We start from the raw sequence: 21,184 nt of genomic DNA, 5'->3' as shown, positions 1-21,184 counted from the left end.
TCAGGCAAAAGCAGGTTTAAATCATGCATCAGAGAAACGTGGAGGCTTATCTGGCCTAATTCTGTCCAGCCTGGGCTTCCTATTACTTTGCCTTTTCAAAAACCCAACCGTAACATAAAGCATTACCCTGACTTATACAAAAGTTAAACAGGCTCAAGTCACTACACAAGCTATGATACAGGGGTTGTGATCCAGGCTTTGGCATCTTCAGGCAACTCCTAGGACAAGCCACCAAATTCATACCTCACTGCCTCAACCCACACCAAATTCTGTCTAACCAGAAGATTGGATAAGGAACAAGGAAACAAAAGACACGCATCAAAGCAAACTGGAAGTAAGGAATCAGCAGGCATTTATTTAAAGGGGTCAATTTAAGTTTATTTACTTTTACAAAGTGACTCAATGTATGCAGCGATTGCAAAAATGCATTAGAAATCTGTGGGAATGGCATGAAAAGCAAGAAACACCCTGCATACAAGTTTCTAGTTTGCAGGGCAACATTAGCTCACCATATATGCACATGCACATCTCTGGTGTCAATTGCCATTTACGCTGTGTTGCCATAGAAACCTTAAGACAAGTTGTGAAGATCACAAGCTGTCAAAACTAAATAACTGAAAACTGGCAAAGGGAAGATGATAGCTTAACTGCAATAGCACCAAGAATTCCATTAATTGTACAGTTAAATGGTGCAGGCTTATCACAGACACAAGTGTAATTTAAATCAAAACGTTTTTAAAATCCACAATAATGAGCATTTATTCCAGCACGCCTGTGTAAATTTCAAAACACGAAAAGAGCTAAATGATCAGAATAAACACTTGTGGTATTTTGCTAAAGCATAACCCTAAACATATTGTTTTCTGCGAAATTTATACTCAGTAATATATGACCTAAGCGCAAATTCTGTAAGACTTTATTGAGTGTTCATAGCTGTCATTTGCAAAACCTGGCCCTATAAGCTATGGTTAAGATTAAGAGCTACCACTATTGAAATCTCTATTCAAAGCTTTACCATGACTGTATTTAAAACTAAATTCTCTTATGTTTTAACAACTGTGTTCTGTCTTTCACAAAAAGAAATTACAGAGCCAAAACATAAGTTCCTGTGCAAGTAAATAAATCCAGCAACTATTCATGTGTATACGTATAGCCCTCAAACCTATTCTCCTTATAGAACTCAGGTGTTATTCAGCTATGCTTTACTTAGAGTAGACCTATTGATATTAATGAACATGTCTAAGTTAGGTCCACTAATTTCATTTGGTCTACTGTGAGTAAAACTTGGTTGATTATCATCACTAATACAGAACCAACCCGTTCCAGCTCCACAGCTATTAAAACACAAACATACTGATGAGCTGAGTTGTTGTTTATTTAATATCTGTATTTCGCTTCTCCAACAACAAATGTTGAGCTCAAAGCGGCTCACATCACAACAGCATTTTTTAACAAGTAACTGCACTGAACTAAAAAACAAACTGAGATTTAAAAATGTCTGAATGAGAGGTATTGTCCATTTGATCAGCCTATTATATACAAAAAGTGAAAACAAATGCTTGCATTGACTAGGGGAAAAGCTTTAACACATGTTTTTGAAAACAGTCTCACTTCCTGCCCTCAGTTTTACTTTACACAGCCTGCTTCCAGAATATTATTATTAAGAATAACAATAATAGCTTAAAGTACAATGGCATTGTGCTTGCTCTTCCCTTTGCTATACAGTGGTACCTCGGCTTTAGAACTTAATTCATTCCGGAGGTCTGTTCTTAACCTGAAACTGTTCTTAACCTGAAGCACCACTTTAGCTAATAGGGCCTCCCACTGCCACTGCACCGCTGCCACTCAATTTCTGTTCGCATCCTGAAGCAAAGTTCTTAACCAAGGTACTATTTCTGGGTTAGCAGAATCTGTAACCTGAAGCGTCTGTAACCTGAGGTACCAGTGTATAATGACTTGCAAGCGTAAGATAAGAAATACCCACTGGCCCGATCATACATAACACCAAACCATGGCTTAGCATAAACCTGGCATGTGTGGGACTCTCAGAAAGACATTGTAGCCATTTTCCTTTTCCTTCATTTGCTCTGCTGCTGTGTGGAGCTGAGCTAAGGCTTGGTTTGACTTAACCAAGGGCTCGCATGTAGCTTTCCCACACAAACCATGAGCTGCAAATCCTAGGACAAACCTTGGTTACAGCTCATAGTTTGTCTGGAGACAGCTAAACCACAAGCCTGAGGTCAGATGACACACACTAAGCTAAGCCATGGCTAACTAACAAACTTAGTTGGTCTCTAAGGTGCTACTGGACTAAATGTATGTAGATACTGCTAAGTGATCTCCACATTTAAAAAAAAAAAGTGCAAAGGACATCAATAAAGGTCAGTATGCTTACTACTGCTCTTATGATGCTTACTTGACCTGCAAAGTGCACATTAATAAGCAGCAATATTTAATATGCTGTCAACATAAATTATCTGCAGGCTTGCCATCTATTTTATACACAAAAAAGTAAGAGAAGGAGTAAGAAAAATGGGGAAATCATATATATGAGACAAAGCTAAGCTGAAGGAAAAGAGAATGAAAGGTATTTCCTTCTAGAAGATAGAAAATGTATTTGAAAATGCCTACCTTTGTTAAATGGAGTAAGAATGATCAGAGGAAGAAAAATAAAGTGACACAATAGAAATACATGGGTACATCACAGAGAAGGTAGGTAGGTTTTAACAATAAGCTCAGTGTGGTGTAGTGGTTAGAGTTGTGAGACCAGACACAGCAACAGAACATTACTGATGCTCAACTTCTGTAGATAAGCAAGAATTCTAGTTTACATATAGTAGCAGAAGCCTTAAGTTTCTTTCTTAAGCTTCACAAGCAGCTTCTTTCCCAGCTAGCTTTTTCCTTTCCTTCTGTAAAAATGAATTGTATAACAACAGTGCTTCTGCTCCACAAAAATAAATCTTCTAATTTCCTTCATCCTCAATATACACTAACAGCATTAGCAAGATCTAAAAATAAAGGATTTTTGCATCTAACAGAAAATCAATATCTTCTCCTACAAACTGGTGTAAGCTTCTTTCTTCAGCTAAAAATGCATTTTATTGATCAGATATTGATATTTGTTAAAGCAGTAAGATTTTAAAGACGCAGTTGTTTGTCTACTGAGCCAGACCAGACGATATTGATACCTGCCAGGGAAACAGCATTTTATCAACCATCACAATGATATAAAGTATTTGAGAATAGTCACTGGAGGATAAATGTTACAGACGCCACTGGAGAACTTTCTCTCTCTCCCCCCCAAGGGTGACAAGCATGCACGTACATACCTAGTAACAGGATTAATTAACTGTCCATATTCATAATGTGGGGAATGTTTGGGATTCAAGCCAATTGGATGAAGTTACTCTTTGATTATAATGTTCTATGCATATTCTGTTCTCTGGTGCTTCCAATGCTATCTTAAGAGTTAGTATTTGCAGTCATTAAGTTCTTCAGAAGAATCAGAAATGTCTCTGACAGGCTGCAATAACTTAATTCTAATTGAGCAGCAAACTCAGTCAAAACGTGGAGACAACAGGAAGCTGTTCGAATATTCACACAAACACTGGGGAAACTATGAGTAAGAAGTATACACAAAATCACTATTATCAATAGCTAAATCAAGACTGTTCTTCAAACCTTATTTCAGTACAGTGGTACCTCGGGTTACATACGCTTCAGGTTACGGATGCTTCAGGTTACAGACTCCGCTAACCCAGAAATAGTATCTCGGTTAAGAACTTTGCTTCAGGATAAGAACAGAAATCATGCTCCGGCGGCGTGGCGGCAGCAGGAGGCCCCATTAGCTAAAGTGGTGCTTCAGGTTAAGAACCATTTCAGGTTAAGAACGGACCTCTAGAACGAATTAAGCACTTAACCCGAGGTACCACTGTACCTACTAGTGGGATAACCAGAGGCAAAGAGAGATTAAATTATTGTACCTTGTTAATATGAACTGTAACCTCTCCATAGATGGGCTGTGCTACATGGAACACTGTCAGCATTATGGAAACTTTCATAAATATTATTTTCTAAGGAAATCATCAAATCAACTAAATAATAATCAAAACTGTTTTTAACAGATCCAACCAAGTCACTATTGGCCATCAGAACTCTACACAGGCACAGCAGTAGAGCCAGTGCAATATTGTGCCAACACTAAGCTCCCATTTCCTGGTCCTCGCCCTCCTGGTAAACAGCAGTGATGTGCAAAGTTGGGAAGACAGGAGAGCAATGCTGCCCCACTCAAACAGCTAATGAACCAAGGAATAACTTAACTTCCAACTAGAAAGCAATTAAATATTGGGCAACTGCTGCAAGACAAATGTGGGATGGAAAATATTAGTTGAGTGCCATTTCCATAAGATGGGCAAAGCCTACTGATCACAGATCAGTAGTCAAACACTTTTGTAATGTAGGGATTACACGATCACCTGTAACAAGGAATAAATGCCGTCAGACAAACTGAAACAATCATAATTGCCACAAGCTGTCGATAAATATAAACATGTGCGCACACTGTCCAGTATTAAACAGGGCAAAAATTTGCAGGCTGAGCTCAGATCTCTCATCCCTGGTACTCCTTGGTTGTTAAGAGGCATACTTGGCTTCATGGCACAGGGGGGGCTTGGCCAACATAACTATTAAAATTGGGAGAAAGTGGGAAGCTCTAAATGACTTGGGACCCAAATATTTGCAGAAGAATGGATGCTGGGTGTGTGTGGCTACAATCTGGGATTTTATTTTTTTTGTATATACCCTGGTGGGCTGGGTAGGCATACAATACATTGTACATTCTGCCAGCGTAGTAGCACTTCTTCTCCCACACTCAAGTGCAATTGGAAAACTCGATTGTTCTGCCCCCCTGTAGACTTCAGCATGTTATAATTGCAGAAATGACACTTTGCATCCATCCATGTTGGAACATTTTTACTTGCCACAGGAACATTAGAGGGCAACATATTTATATGCTCCTTTCCAGAATAAAAATCATCACACAGCAGCAAAGAGATATATATAAGCTAAGCACATACAATTGCAGTATATAAAACTATAACAATCTGCTATCATTTGGAGCAGAGTTCCACAAAAGTGGGGCTACCACTGAGAGAGCATTTACTCACCAACCTGAATACTCTCACTGGCAGTCACATAAGCAGGGCCGCTCAGAAGTTGATAATAATGTGCAGGCAGGCTGGTATGACTGAAGGTACCTTCATAGTCAAGAGTGATTTGAGAGCAATTTACACAACAAACATCCTTAGATAAAACTAACACTCATCACTGCAAGAGAGATTAATGAACTTAACTCATGGGCTTTAAAGTACTCTTGAAGGAACTACAAGCAAGGCTACTCATAGTTTGTATCCAAAAGTCTACCACACACCTTCTGAAGAAAATCATATAATCCATTCATAAACTTATTTGCCTTGTTTCATCTCAATTTGACTATTCTGGTGTTTGTAGTATTCTGAGCCTCTCACCAAAACTACGAGCAATGTGACCACAGAATAGCAGCAGAATGACAAGGAAAAGTGTATGAGACAGAAGATCAAGTGGTTGTAATGGGGAGTCAGTACATTTTCCAGTAATCTCCCGCACACATGAGAACTGGCCTACAAATACGTAGGGTTTAAATTCCAACTGTTATGACCTACAATATTAGGCCCCAAAACCATATTATTCGAAGTTCTTAGAAAACACATCCCATAGCTTTTAACAGTGAGGTGCTGTATGTTTGCCCAAAGACAACTCCCAATATATTCAACAACATTTATACCATTTTATTTAGGATTACATAAAGTCCTCTTACAAGTATTAATCCAACAAAAAACTGCTTTTTGAAATAAGATAAAATGAAAAACAAGCTAAGCCTACTTTTGTTGCATATAAAATACTGCAAAACTTAATGCAATCAGCGAGCAAAATCCTTCCTCTACTTCTTCCCACATCCCCTGCAAATCTGCACAGGAGGGTCCCTCAACCCTCTAAAGCAGAGCTTACAGGCTCCATGGGAGGACAGAGACAGGTCCTGTTGTGCAAGTAGAAGCTTGTTCTACTGGATTTTACCTAATTGTTTTTTATGAAAGCATGCCCTTTTCATATGAAAAGATTATTGACAATCAATGCATCATGTGAAATGGACATTATCTAACTGATCTCCCAAGATTGAGACAAATACAAGAAGAATGGTGACTAGCATTCTTTTGTGTAACATAGATAGGCAACTGTCTCTATAAGGACTCTGACCTCTCAAACTAGCCGAATCTCAACTTGCTTGCTGAGCAACAAGGGGCTGCTGTGGAATGCCCTCTTAGGCATACAAAAATAATCATATACTTGGAATCCAGGCTGCTATGTATTTTTATACATACTTATTATTGTAATTCAATAAGTTCATCATAGCAAGTCTTTCACAGCTCAAAGTCATGTCTAACATTTCTTAGATTTTGAACCAATGGCATTTTAGATTGTTTGCTAATATCACTAACATTAGGCAACACCTCCACATTCAAGCCCAGCTTTCACACTATATCAGCACTTCTTCAGCAGCAGCCTTAATTTTGAAAGGGTTGGCACTTTCCCGCAAGTGAATAGGCTTATGCAAGCAAGTACAGTTCTAAGAATTAATATATCAATAATCATTTAGTTTTATAATTCATGTGCAGCAAAAGGTAAGCAAGGTGAAAGACAAGCACCAAGATCTTCAACTGGTAGCAAACTAGTTTTAAATTGGCTATTAGATTATTAGCACAATACAAGTTGCTCAAGGAGACTACAGTGTATTTTTGCCTGAAGGGACACGTAAAAGGAGAATGAATGCACATATACAAATAATGGGTTGTGTATGGGGAAATCCTGTCACTGAAGATCAGATGAAAAGATTTTATTAGAACTCCTAATAGTCCTACCTGCACGTACAAGAGTGGTGGCCAACTTAAATGTCTAACAGTTATAACAGGTCACTCTCAATCAACAGAATAACCAGTTTTATTATGACGTAAGATTTCACAAGCTAGAGTCCACTTTATCACATCTATGAAGTATGATCCTCAGTTGTGCACATGCACACACATGGTGATGGAAGGGGGAGGTTGCAAGCAGCAAAACTAGGAAATGACAATTCAATCTGAGAAGGAATGTATTATGTATGCAAGGTACACCTGCATGTCTTATCACCAACCAACTTGTTTATATTGAGTTAACTAAACACTGTAGTGGGAAAGGAAGTCATTGTCTCTATTCAGAACAAGATGAACAGAGCTGAAAATCTTGTAATTCAACAGTTTCACCCTGGAGCATCCTTTTAAAATTCCTTTGTTCAAGTACCACCATCTCAGATTTGTATCCATTGATTTATGCAGGGACTGGCCTGTTTGTCCTATGCAGAATGCAGAAGATCACTGTCAATATTACATTTTATGATGAGCAGGTGAATGAGCTGATGCTGTGCCCTACATTATCATGTCCTGCAATGGTATTGATAAAGAAGATGTAGGGACGGAATTGACACCCAGGTTTGTTGCAGGATTTGGTTCCTGGGCCTGATTCCTTCTGGGCCCTCTTGATGGTGAACAGCTGTTTCAGGTTAGGGTGCTGTTTGTAAGCAAGAACAGGCATGCTATCCAAAGCTTAGCAGAGGAGTTATTGTTGTCCGGGATGGGTTATAAATCCTTGATGAAACACTGGGGTTCTTTTAGGTAGGAGCTAGAGGTAGCAACAAGTGATGCTCTATAATTTTCTCTTCTGGTCTGCCCTGGGTGTCAGTCGGGTCTTGCTGATCAATCCGCTCCATACTTACTCCGGTGTAAATTCCTCTATACAGGAATTGCTCACAAACTAAGTATGCATATGATTTGGTCATCTTTTCCCTAGTTTTTCTGATTTCTTGGGGTATCTCAGTTGGAATGATTTGAGAAAAATTAAGCAGAAGAACACTACTAGCAAGTTATATCATTATTGCTACTAGTTCACAATCTGTTGTTATAAATTATGATTAGCAAATTGTGTGTAAACATTAAGAACCCAATAACTTCAAAATTTGGCTATAGCTAAAATAAACATCTTTCCACAGCTCCAGGTTGGTCTGTTGCAGTCAGCAAATGTTCTTCTGACTACTCATTTTTTCTTGTTCACAGATCTATCTTGGCTCCAAATTTTCAAATCCTTACCAATAGCCCTATTTTATACTTTACAAGTTTCATATCAACCTACAGACTGCACACACATTTTGCTAATCTGCCAAGTGTAGCAGCTTTCCCAGCTAATCCAAACTTAGAAATCAAAACCTTAAAAACAGCTTTAGAATGTTCAAAGAACTTTCGACACATCCGCTCTGTAAACCTTATGGTAACCCTGAACAGTAGGTCCATATTACATCCATATTGCAGTGGAGACCATCAGAGAGATAATGGTTTTCCTGAGGTAGCCTTCCTTAAACCAGTGCTCTCAGGATATTATGGGCTACAACTACCATCTTCCCTGACCATTAGTCATTCTGACTAAAGGTGTGGGAGTTGTTACTAAAAACATCTGGAGGCCACCAAGTTGGAAAAAGCTGGCCTAAGGCTACTTAGTGAGGTGAATAATTGATTAAATCAAATGAGAACTACGGCTTGCATGCAAACTACACATTTCAAAAGAAGGTACTTCCCAGTTCATATTCCTCACCACTATACTAGTTCCATTTCCTCAAAGGTACAAATAAATTCAATTGCCAATTCCAGTCTCATTTGGATGTCGAAAGAGGACAATTCTACTCCACTTAAAGCAAAACGAAGCACACAATATACTTGATTCTGTAAGGACAAACAGAAATGGGAACAATATTAGAAAGAAAGTACAAGCACCCAAAACTTCAGTGAAGGAACAGCTGCAGTCCCAAATGGCAAACCTAAAGTTTTCCAGCAGATTCTTATTGGATCTTGTTTAGAAAACAGAGGAATGTCTCCACAACAAACTGCCAAAAAATGTATCACTGCAATGATTGTTATTCATTCAACGATTGTTAAGCTGCTTTTCTTTCATTCATTTTAACTATGCTAGGTGTCAGTTCAACATCTAAGATCTTGCTCTGTGCTTCCTTGCTGAGTGAAATGTAGCCTGTATCCACAAAGATCAGATCCTTTTCAGTGGTAGCACCAATCTCACACTTATCCCTAAGAAGCCTACTCAGCTCAAACATTGGGTGTTTTCTGATGTCTCATGATGCCATCTACCCCGTCCTGGAGAGTCTTGTCAACTCTAACACACATTTTCATGGAGCACTGGGGACTCCAGGGAGGATGGGAATGTTCAAGAACTGCCATCCCAAGAATGCAAGGGCATCAGATAGTTTCCACCAAATGTTTCTTCTGGTTTCACACATCAAGAATAGTCTTGTACACTGATATAAATTTACTACTCCTTAATTCTGAATTGGAGGACAATGGACCACTTGACTTGCCCAAATTTGTAGATTTAAGTGACATCCACCGAAACTTCAATGGTAGGATGTTCACGGGCTTGCCAAGCAAGTATTTTTATTGTTAAGAGCTCTAGTCTTCTCCAGAGCCTGAAGAAGGACCGAGCTCTTTCCAATATTACACAGCCTCAGAAAGCGGAACCTTGGAACTGGATGGAGTCTTGACTCTGTAGTTCCGCTAGGATTAGAAGCATCTCCAAACCCGAGTATGATGTCACATACAAGACCCCACACCTTTCTCACGAGAGATATAAAACATTGGCCTGCTACAAAGTACAACCACAGTTTGCAGATTCCTGCATTAATATTTTTTTACAGAACACTGTCAATTATATGCTTATTTTTAAATTCAGAAAAAGAACCCTTATTCTATGTAACTTGATTACCAACATAGCTGATTGGGCAACACATGGATCTGGTACAGCTGAGCCCTAAGTTTCAGATGCAATACAAATATCTGATATTCTGCTAGGCCATTCACAAGAGTTAACAATCTTCTAAACCTTCATCGAAATAAAATTTCTTGCATCAAAGAGAAATAAGCTATTCAGGAAGCAGTTGTTTCCAGATATGCTCAAATTCAACAGCCCGACCTTAGACCTCTGGGACATTCCCAGGGCTACAGGTTACCCAGTGACCTTTCATGTCCAAGTACAAAACAGCTTGTGCCATTCAAACAAAAGTGAGCCACAGTTTGTAACAGGAGAAACATTTTTTCCATTCCCTCTCATCTTCTGTAATGCCACCATTACAGTAGTACTAAAATGGTAGTACTTCAGTTGCCAGAGTAATTGCACCAGAGTTTCCACCACTAACTGCAACAAAAATGGTTTTTGTTTTATGTTGACTATTTAAAATGTTTCTTTTGAGGCAGCATTGGAACAACTCATACTACTTTCACAGATACATTTCAGAAACTTTAAAAACCAACCCAATTAAAATACATTCCAAATTAAGACCTAGTACAAAAAGCAAGAGTAAATACTTCTGCATGCAAGACCTATTTATTTGTGTGCCTTTAGGCATTTCCCTTACAATACCACTGTGTTGCCCTAAAAAGAGTAACCTTTGGCAGGTACTAGACCCAAACATTACCAAGAATTTCAGTTGCATCATCAAATGCAACAACAGTCTTTTCATATTCAAGACTAAATAAACTGTTTTTTTCTTTGTGAAACAAAAGCTAGATTCAGAAAGTTAACTCAAAGTGTCCTGAAATATACTAATTGCTTGGAAAAGAATTTAAGAAGTCTTCAAGACAAAAACCTCAATGCAAATGCCAAAGCCCACAAGCCTTTTCTCACTCCTTTTGATTGCTGAAAACTCTATACACATCCCATTCTCTACAAGTAAATACAAGAGTACTTTTGAAAATACCTTTGGATATGCAATCCAGGCTTAAGAAAAATGTCCACTGCTGACAACCAAGTTGGTGAAAAGGCAATCAGGCAAGCAGACACGTGCACACAGAAAAATGAGGAGAGTGAACAATTCAAGTACAAGTCTGAATATGTCTTTTAAATGAACATGCTCCACTTGTCTCAAACGTGTTTTGAACTTGGTGTTTGTTTAGAGGGATACTTCAGTAAACTCTCCCCCCTAGAATTTAGGACTGTCCAAATTTTGTTTTCTACCTCAGATGCTAGCTTGGCTATGTTGCCAGTCTTGAAATACGGCAGCCATGCCATGTACCACAGGAAAAGCATGTTTATATAGCTGGAACTATGCTATTCTGGGGCTTGGCTTAGTTTGAAAACAGGCATAGGCCCTGCAATAAGTGCCAAGAGAGATTGTGCTCTGTCTTAAGTCCTCAGAAACACACAAGTAAACAAGCCAGTCTCAGAAATCTGAGCAATTAAAGGTATCTGGTCTCACTTGGAAGTTTCTCCCCACTCCTTAAACATTCCCTTCTAAAGTATGCATCCTGAGAGATACTATTGATAAATAGAACTCACTTTGAGTATTTTCAAAACCTAGGTAGACACTAAGTATGTGGTCTTGATGCCTGACCGTCAGCATTCCTCAGTTCAGCTAAAGGTGGCATTCAGCCAACCAAATTGTGAGATGCGTGGTAATTTGGGCAATAGTCTTAGGCTACAATCCTAAACACTTACAGGAGTGTGAATGAGTGAACACAGTGAGAATAACTTCTGAGTAATAATGCATAGGATTAAACAGTTAACAGACAACAGAAACAGTGTTAATTGTGCTTAAAAAGGAAGGCAAGCCATTAAAAGACAAAACAAATTGCTCACCATTTTCTTTATTGAAAAGGGAGGTACAGTGGTACCTCGGGTTAAGAACTTCATTCATTCTGGAGGTCCATTCTTAACCTGAAACTGTTCTTAACCTGAGGTACCACTTTAGCTAATGGGGCCTCTCGCGGCCGCCGTGCAATTTCTGTTCTCATCCTGAAGCAAAGTTCTTAACCCGAGGTACTATTTCTGGGTTAGCGGAGTCTGTAACCTGAAGCGTCTGTAACCTGAAGCATCTGTAACCTGAGGTACCACTGTACAACTGTAAATATTAAGCTAGAGAGATTTAAAAGTCAAATAAGCATGCCAGTGAGGGTTTCAAGAAGGTGGTAGTAGATCAAAGTGGTTGTTATATCATTTTGAATGATTCAAAGTTCTAAGATTCTGATATGGAAAAAAGGGTTGTTGTCAACATAGTGCTGAGAAGAATGTAATTCTTGTGTGATGGATCATCCCCCCTTTCCTCTAGCGGACACCCCTAATCCGCTCTACGGATTCTCCCAACCCCCCAAAGCAAATCTGGGGACAGGGGGCAAAGGGGGGGGCAAGTCCTGCTGCACTAATGTTAATCCTTGCACTAGTTCAAACATTCATTTCAGTATTACCCTGGATGTCTAGACCCTGAAGCTATTTGTTTTTACTTTCAGAACTCTCCTGGCAGTTAACCACCTTAGAAGGCGGAGGAGGGTGGGGAGGATATAAATAGTATAAATACAATAAATAAATACAAGAAACACAGGAAGCACTTCGCTGAGATGGACCAAGTAGCAAAAAAGCCACCTAGCCAATGCCTCTGCAAAAATCATGAAGCTAATTGAAGGAAAAAACAGAACACTTATTATTATTATTATTATTATTATTATTATTATTATTATTATATATGACCACTTCAGCAAGACTTGATGAGGTCCTACAGAAGTTTCACATAGTGTGCGTGCGTGGGGGCAGAGAATGGCCAACAATGCTACCATAAAACAGGTATATACAAACTAGAGAAAGTCCAATAATAATTTTACTTATTATTCATGTTGAAGTATGACTCTCCAACAGTACCTCTACAAGAATATCACTATTCAACACTGTTATTAATAAATGGATGCAGGAACATTAAAATACAGGTGAAATACTATGAAACAGTATGCAGGAAGAAGTGCACATGGAATTGGAGGATGCCTTGAAGTTCCCACTGATGAATGACCAGTTTATAATGCAGCTTGCCACTTCAGGTTTACACACAACTGTGTGGGAACCTCAGCCTGTATACAGATTGCTGCACTTTAGTGTGTTCCTGAACATTTCAGATATTAAGCTGGATGTGAAGAAAATAACTGAAACTTTCGCAATGAGATAGACACAAAAGGAAAAGCAAACATGTAGGCCACCATACTGCTGGAGATTATTTTGGGAAGCTAAATGGTAATCAAATAAAAATGCACTGCTGATGGCTATTCTCTTTCGGTTCTCTTTATTACTTATTGTGCAAAGTTTAAGAGCAAAAGAGGTTGGGAGAAAACTTCTGGTTGCTAAACTAGTTTGTATCCAGATGAAGTGTTATGTCAACTTAAAAATATAAAGCCTGTCCAAATTTAACATACGTACTCCAAGTCAATGCAACCAATTGCCCTTCTTCTGTATGTCCATGTTAAACAATGCAAACTGAAAGAACATTAAAATAAAAGCAAAGAGTGCATGATTCAAAATTTTGGGATAAAAGGTGAAGGAACTATGAAGGGCAAAGTTAAAGAGGGGTGCAAAAAACAAGCAGTTATTATTCCATTCTTATGTGTATAGCGCAAGAGACCATGGCATACTGATTAAAGAAGAATATATTAAAGGACCTCAAAGTTTTAAAAATAAAATAAACTAGCCTAAATCTTGCAATTTGCCAAATTATTTAAAAACCTGACAACCAGCTTTTAAGGTTACAGTGGTACCTCAGGTTACAGACATTTCAGGTTACAGATGTTTCAGGTTACAGACTCCACTAACCCAGAAATAGTAACTCGGGTTAAGAACTTTGCTTCAGGATGAGAACAGAAATCGCACGGCGGCAGCGGAAGGCCCCATTAGCTAAAGTGGTACCTCAGGTTAAGAGCAGTTTCAGGTTAAGAACGGACGGTTTCCGGAACAAATCAAGTTCTTAACCCGAGGTACCACTATATTTGGGTATAGTAAGCCTGATGCTGCCGAGATTTCCTGTGATTTATTTAGTGTAAGTTTTTGTTACACATATCCCTTCACTGAAGAGCACATTTTCTTGAGGGCACCATGTTTAAGGCGCTACATTCTCTCAAGCTATACACCCACATTCATGTTTACTACCTGTCCCAGACAAATGTATGTTATTTGTGGTATATCAATAGGCAACATTAAAAATGATTGTACCAAAGCTTTGATTCAGGTTGAATGGCTACTTACACAAACAAAACACTAAGCTCAGAAAGCTTAGCAATATTCAAATGCTGAGTGAAACACTCAACTCCTTCATTATCTTTATTAATACGCTTAAGGCAGAATAGACTATAAATTTCACTCAAATATACAATGCTGTCTTGAATTCACATATACACACATGGTATTTATATCTGTCATAATTAACATGTGAAATTATATGTACAGCCTGACTTCAGACAGGCTATCCAGTGATGGCCAAACTTGGCCCTCCAGCTGTTTTGGGACTACAGTTCCCATCATCCCTGACCACTGGTCCTGTTAGCTAGGGATGGTGGAAGTTGTTGTCCAAAAACAGCTGGAGGGCCAAGTTTGGCCATCACTGCTATAACGATGTAAATTATTGACAATGCACATAACTAAGTCAACCAAGTCTCTTAGTCAATCTTCTCCTTTTGCAGGATGCCTCTATTGCAGTGAGTGGAAAACTTGTGGCCATCCAGTTGTTCTTGTACACCAAACTCCTGGCAGCATGTCCAATGATCAAGAGCAATGGAAATTTTAGTCCAACAACATCTGGAGAGCCATAGATTTGCCATTCCTGCTTTAGTCCATAACTCAGACAATCTACAGCTAACCTCAGAAACCATGTTCCTTTTTTAAAAAAGCAACCCCCCCCCAAACTATAAATCAAGATCACCACCACAAGCATTAGCATGGCTATCCTAGTTTTACATAGGCCAAAAGGAATAACCTTTATACAGGAGTGGCCTACAAGCTCCTCACAGGCAAGATTACCACTTTTGACTTTAACCCCAAAAAGGAAGGAAGAGTTCCTTTGGATCTGATGACACTGCGCCACACAGCTTGTGCCATTATTATCCCTCTGAAAGTCACAAAACTGGAACAAAGGTTCTCGTTAACTTTGGGCAATGGGAGAAGCAGATGTGAGGAGAGTTGGAAGCAAGGACTTAAAAGCCACACCCTTTTGGAAAGTTGTCTTGCCATTTCTTATCCCCAACGAGGAAGACCACACATAGATGTCACACCTGGGGCGGCAGGGAGGAGTATATAAGAGTAAAGTTGACACACTGCGATACCTGAGAATTAAAATTACATGGCACACGCTTTAAAAAAAAAAAGCAGGAAAGGAGTAGGAGGTGGGGGGGAAACAGGGAAAGCAGCTTATTAGAAATCAAACCGCCGTCGAGAGAGGAGTGAAGAATGAAAGATAAATCGTGGGTTTTCTTCGCCACCCAGCCCCCACCCCCGCTTGGCAGGAAGCGCGACTAGGCCTTCAAGCCCCCGGCTTCCCCCGCCACTGTGATGCAGCCGAGGCAGTCACAGGCCTCGGGAAGGGATCCCAGTGACAGGAGGAGGAGGAGGGCCGCCCTCCTCTTCCTCCAGTCGGGGGAAGGGAGTGGAAAGAGGACGCCCGACCTCCCCGAGAAACAGGGGCTCCCCTCCCCGAGCCCTTCCCCTCCGGCCTGGCCTCCCCACCCACCCACTCAGGCCCTCGGGACCGGAGACACCCCAGCCCGGCAGCCCCGGCCAGGCCTGGCCCCTTTTGCCCGCTGCCCTCCCCGACCACGTACTCACCCCCAGAAGCCGCAGGGGCAGCGGGGCGGCAAGCTGGGGGCTTTGCTGCGCTCGCTGCCGGCGTCTCCCATGGCGGCGGCGGCGGCGGCGTTGGCGGCCGCAGCAGCAGCGGCGGATCTCAGGGCCGGAGCCGGGGGAAGAAGGAAGGGGCAGCTCCAGGCGGAGGGTCCAGGCCGGGGCTCGAAGCCGGGATTCCAGGCCGGTCAGCTGGAGTCGGGCGCTACCACTGCGGCGGCAGCGGCGGGGCGGGTGGGTAGCTGAAGCGAAGGCGGCGGCGGCGGCGGCGGAAAAGGAGGCGGCCGCGCCCTGTGGTGCTTGAGGTGACACTGAGCGGCGGGCGGCGGCTGCCGGGGGGTTGTGACGGGCCCGCAACACGCTAGCCCCGCGGGCGGCGCGCGCCCCTGACCCAACAATGCCCTCGGCTCCTCCCCCTCGGGGCGAGTGAGGTGGTCTTGCCCGGCCACAGGATCTGCTGGGAGAGGAGTGTACCAACGTCCGGAAATGGGTGGGGGTCTACCGGGGACGGGTGGGGAGGCCAAAGCCGAAACGGGGAGCTGAAGCAAAGGCTAGTGTTACCACAGCTTTAAAGCGGAAAGCTTCCAGGGGCGAATAAGCTCGAGAAGAGTGGTTGGGGAAAGACTGGGCACCCCCCGCACCATGATCTGCTAATGGTACGGTCTGAAGAGATTGAGTCCGGGGTGAGGCAGATAAGGCTCTGCGCATGCCGGAGAGCAGAAACCCGGAAGTAAGCGTGAAGTAAAGAGTCACTCCTAGGAGTTTCCCCTCCCCCGCGCTGGTGGAATTCCCTGTCTAGGCAGGAGCAATCCCGGGAATTCCTGTTGGGGCTGCCCTACTGGCGTTGTTCGCGGCTGCTTTCTTCCCTCTCCTCAGCCTTAGCACTAGAGGGAGAGGGTTGGAGGAGCCAAGCTGCAAGCTTATGCACACTTCCCCGCGAGTAAACCCGGTCGAAGTGTGTTGGATTTACTTGCTGAGTAAACATTTGTAGGGGCTGCGCTGATAATAGTCCCCAATTTAAAAGGAAGAGCCAGGATAGATAGCTTTCTCCTCTTTTCCTTAAACAGAACTTAATGCACCTTTACCAAGTGGCGTGATGACAATAACCACACACAAAAAAACCCCAGGTGGAGGCGGAGTTAAAGTTACAAGCGCCCGTCCCATTATTAAACCTGCTTTTGGCTAGTGCCTTGTGATAGCTTTGTGGTACCGGATCTTATAACATTTCTTTTAAAAAAGAGAAACATGGAAAAGGTTCTGTTTTGCAGGTGTTAAAATAGGTGTAGAATGTGATCCTATGAGTGATTTTTCAGAAGCAAGACCCCCTATTAGTACTAGTGTTGTATTAAAACACCCGAAGCTGCTAAAAGAATGAAGAATCCAGGACCACTTAAAAATTTTTATTTAAGGGTCCACCTGGCACCATCATAAACCATCTTTCTGGCACTAAACTAAAACTTAATGGATTATGATTAGCTTGATAATGGCCTATTTGATGAAATATTCTGCAGAGAGGGGGTTCCGCTGGGTCTGTTTATGGATTATTGAAATGGTGTTACTGAAATTTATTGTTACGGTTTTGTGCTACACATTTACGGTTTTGTGCTACACATTTGTGCCTTAACTTTTTCATAAGTTGTTTAGAGATTTCTTGCAGTAAGTGACTAATAAGTCATATAGGTAGCAATACTAACATTTAAAATGTTTTAAACATTGGAATAAAATGACTATGGAATGTATAAAATATAGGCTGAGATTATTATGCATTTATTCAACAGAATTTGCATGCCAATTGTAAAGAAAATCTCTTAAGTGGTTGAGTTTAAAATATGCAACATAAACACAGTGATCATTCACAACAAAAGTAATCAGTGATAACACAATCGGCCTTAATTTGCTATGTTAAGATAGAAAACCACTACATTTATAGCCACAGATATAGACATGAACTTTTTAAACAATATTTGTATTCATTTTCAAGTTGCACATCACATATAGCATAACAAACAACACATTAACCACGTTGCTTAAAATATCATACCAGATTCTTACAGTTCACGCCAAAAAAATTTCCCACATATTACCATGAGATATCTGGGGGTTATAAACACGGTCTTCTCAATGTATATAATCCAAAAGTGGTTGCCACACATTGTAGAATAGGTGGGGGTTAGAATTCTCTTTGGTCCTACAAATCTGACATATCAGCTTTTCAAGCAGGACTATTCTCCATGATCTGGAGTACTGCTTCAATGTTCAAGCCCAAAGTGGTACATCATTGCATGGCTATTTCCATATGCGCCACTGCAAGGAGGAACATTAAAAGTTCTTTATGAGCAAATGGTGGAGCAGACATGCCCTTGATTCCAAGAAAAGAAAGTTGAGGGCAAGGTTGTAGGCCATTTTGTGTATTAAACTCAATTTGAACTTCTTGACATTCCTCAGTCTCATATCTGAATCTGCCATTAAAGTTTCTTTCGTATGGCCACTTTCAGGTAACCAGCAGATTCTGATACCATTTTTGTGTCCATTTGTACTGTAGTGTAGAGAGATGGGTCTATCTGAATTCCTATGTATGTACAGTGGTACCTCCGGTTAAGTACTTAATTCGTTCTGGAGGTCCGTTCTTAACCTGAAACTGTTCTTAACCTGAAGCACCACTTTAACTAATGGGGCCTCCTGCCGCCTCGCCACTGGAGCACGATTTCTATTCTCATCCTGAAGCAAAGTTCTTAACCCGAGGTACTGTTTCTGGGTTAGCGGAGTCTGTAACCTGAAGCATATGTAACCTGAAGCTTATGTAACCCGAGGTACCACTGTAGAATGCAAGAAGGCATTATTGGCAGATGAAAAAAATAACTTACTATAGGGTTACCGGATGTCCCCGTTTCCCGGGGACAGTCCCCGGATTTGCAAATTTGTCCCCGGACAAATTCCATCCCCGGAATCTCTCCGGATTTCATCTAATGTCCCTGGGAAATGTGGCAGCGGCAGTGGCAGTCTCAGCAGCCCAGAGCCTGCCTGGTAGCGCAGTTGGCTCTGGCTGGCTTCAGGAGCTGCCTGCTGCTGTAGCGCCCGCCATTTTGCCTCACTGGAAGTCCCCATATGATGTGTTGCATACAAGACACTGTCGGTTTGCAAGCCCCCTCCACAGAGGCTGGCCTCTCTCACTGTCCTCGGAGCTTGCATACCGGAAACCTCCTCTGGCTGATATCCAGACAGACCAGGGAGATTTTGATAGGCGACATTTTCCCAAGCGTGGGGAAATGCACAACCCCTCCCTCCTGCTTCCGCAGGGGAAAGAAAATAAGTCAGAAATCTATTTACATGATGTTTATTTCTGACATTACAGCACTAGAGAAAAACACGTCCTTTAAGTTCAGTTCTTCTAGCACGTCTGACAAACTTACTGAGCATGCGCAGTCGGAAGGTTTCAAATTACACTCTTCACAAAGACTTTTCCAGCCTGTGAACTTCCTGGGAAATTCTTCTTTCCCACAGATAAGCACATCATGTGATGTCAACAATCTGGCTGTCTGCAGCTGTGATGTTTCAATATACTGACAGACACATCATATGGGGAGTTGCTGTAGGGGCTGAAGATGCAGTGCTAGGCGCTGCTGCCGGGCGAGAGCTGCGCGGGGTCGTTGAGCTTGGTGCACCACTGCAACCTGACGCTGAGCTTGCCGTCAGCACTGCTGTCCAAGGCCGTGGACTCGTCTTGGTCTCCAACTGGTGCTTGGGCGGCTGCAGCTGCTGCTCAGCTTCGTCATTGTGCTCCTCAACTTGCAAGCAGCGGCTCGCTTGTCGGCCAGCTTGTCGTTGGCCATCGCGGACGAGAGGCGAGCAGGAGACGAGCTGATCCAGCCCAAGTGAGCCTCCTCCGACTTGCTCGCTGCTGGCTCTGCCCTGGACCCGCTGACTGGGCACGCTGTGGCGTGGATGGGTGGCCGCCGGACGATGCCTGCACAGGAGACGCCCAGACAGGCGGGCAGGGCAGCAGCAAGAGGAGGGGGTTTCTGCTAACACTTACTTCCAAGTAAGCCTGTAGGGGATCGCAGTGCAAGGAGAGGGAGGGAGGGGGGAAGCATGGTTAGTGCTTCAAGAAAGGCCAGGACCCAGAGGAAGGCCGTGTAACAGAAGAGACTACAGAAGAGAAGATATTACTTTATTTTTTTAATAACTTTTTTCCTCTCTCTTTTTTAAAAAAAAATATTTATTTATTTATTGTGTCCCCAGATTCATTGAAAAGAATCTGGTAACCTAATTGTAAATTGCATTGCTGATGAAAAGCAGTGTACAAGAATACCAAATAAATAAGATGAATAGGTGAATGAACATTTGTCCCTAGCTCCTGCATGAAATGGGAGCTCATTAGGACCATTTTCTAAAAAACTGCAGCTGGAGGGGGAAACAGAATTGCTTTCCGCCCCCCTTCCAAACTGGCCCGGCTCATGTGTGTTTTAACAGCAGTCATTATGAAACTAACAAAGAAAGAAAGCCAATGAACCATCTTCTGTCTCTTTATCTTTGTGTTGGAAATAGGCCTGTTAAAATTTTGCATGTCAGGGTACTATGAAATACATATGACTAAGCAAACCAGGCCTGGTGAGGACCTTTAAATGCAAGCCATTTGATACCTCTAGTAATGCTGGAAATACCGAGGCAGCAAAAAAGACCTTTCCTGAGTTGTTAAGCCGGGGATGCGCTACAGAATAAATCCACAGCTTACACTCACTTTACTTATGTGATCGTAACCCCACATGTGGGGGGGTGGGGTGGGGTGGGAATAAGTGGTGAGCAGGGAATACTTGTCATTCCCTGTTCTCCATTTATTGATATACAGTGGTACCTCTGGTTGCAGACGGGATCCGTTCCGGAGGCCCATTCGCAACATGAGCAGAACGCAACCCACATCTGCGCGTGCGTGGGTCGCAAATTGCCGCTTCTGCGCATGCGCGTGAAGTCACTTTCCGTGACTGTGCGTGCGCAAGCGGTGAAACCCGGAAGTAACCCTTTCCGGCACTTCAGGGTTGCCGCGGGACACAACCTGAAAATGCTCAACCTGAAGCAGACGTAACATGAGGTATGACTGTATATTTTCCACTCACAGACCTAGTGGATTTTCCTTCCTCACTATGCTTTCAGAAACTTGCAGCAGGGCCCAGGAAGCTTCCAGAGCTCTCACTCCTCGTCTCCCACAATTACATTTGTGAATAAATAGTAGCTACTACCTGTTTTATCACTATAGTAGCGCTAATTTTTAGTCAGTTTTTATTTGAGTAGAATGATAATTGTAAAAATGAAAGAGAGAGGGAGCTCATTGAAGTCAGTTGATTAGAAGACTGATAAGCTTGTTTAACGTGTGTGTGTGTGTGTGTGTGTGTGTAATCTCATATATGTGGAAATGAGTCCCATG

The 21,184-nt window shown here is 41.9% G+C and overlaps 1 protein-coding gene and 1 long non-coding RNA gene across 2 annotated transcripts in view; one reads left to right on the top strand and one right to left on the bottom strand.

Annotated features, from left to right (window-relative positions):
- Positions 1 to 16,039, bottom strand: part of ZFAND3 (zinc finger AN1-type containing 3) — a 131,453-nt gene extending 115,414 nt beyond the window's left edge. Inside the window, exon 1 of the mRNA XM_081000317.1 lies at positions 15,751 to 16,039. Coding sequence (XP_080856443.1) covers positions 15,751 to 15,821 — 71 coding nt within the window. The 5' untranslated portion in view covers positions 15,822 to 16,039. The remainder of the gene's footprint in view (positions 1 to 15,750) is intronic.
- Positions 16,040 to 16,239: 200 nt separating this feature from the next.
- On the top strand, positions 16,240 to 16,950 carry LOC308474237. The gene is made up of 2 exons (XR_013984601.1): positions 16,240 to 16,495; positions 16,833 to 16,950. It is a non-coding gene; the product is annotated as an uncharacterized lncRNA (long non-coding RNA).
- The last annotated feature ends 4,234 nt before the right edge of the window (positions 16,951 to 21,184 follow it).

The sequence above is a fragment of the Podarcis pityusensis genome, assembly GCF_964106645.2.
Source record: "Podarcis pityusensis genome assembly, chromosome: 3".
Lineage (NCBI taxonomy): Eukaryota > Metazoa > Chordata > Lepidosauria > Squamata > Lacertidae > Podarcis > Podarcis pityusensis.
This window is presented reverse-complemented; position numbering and strand designations above follow the sequence as displayed.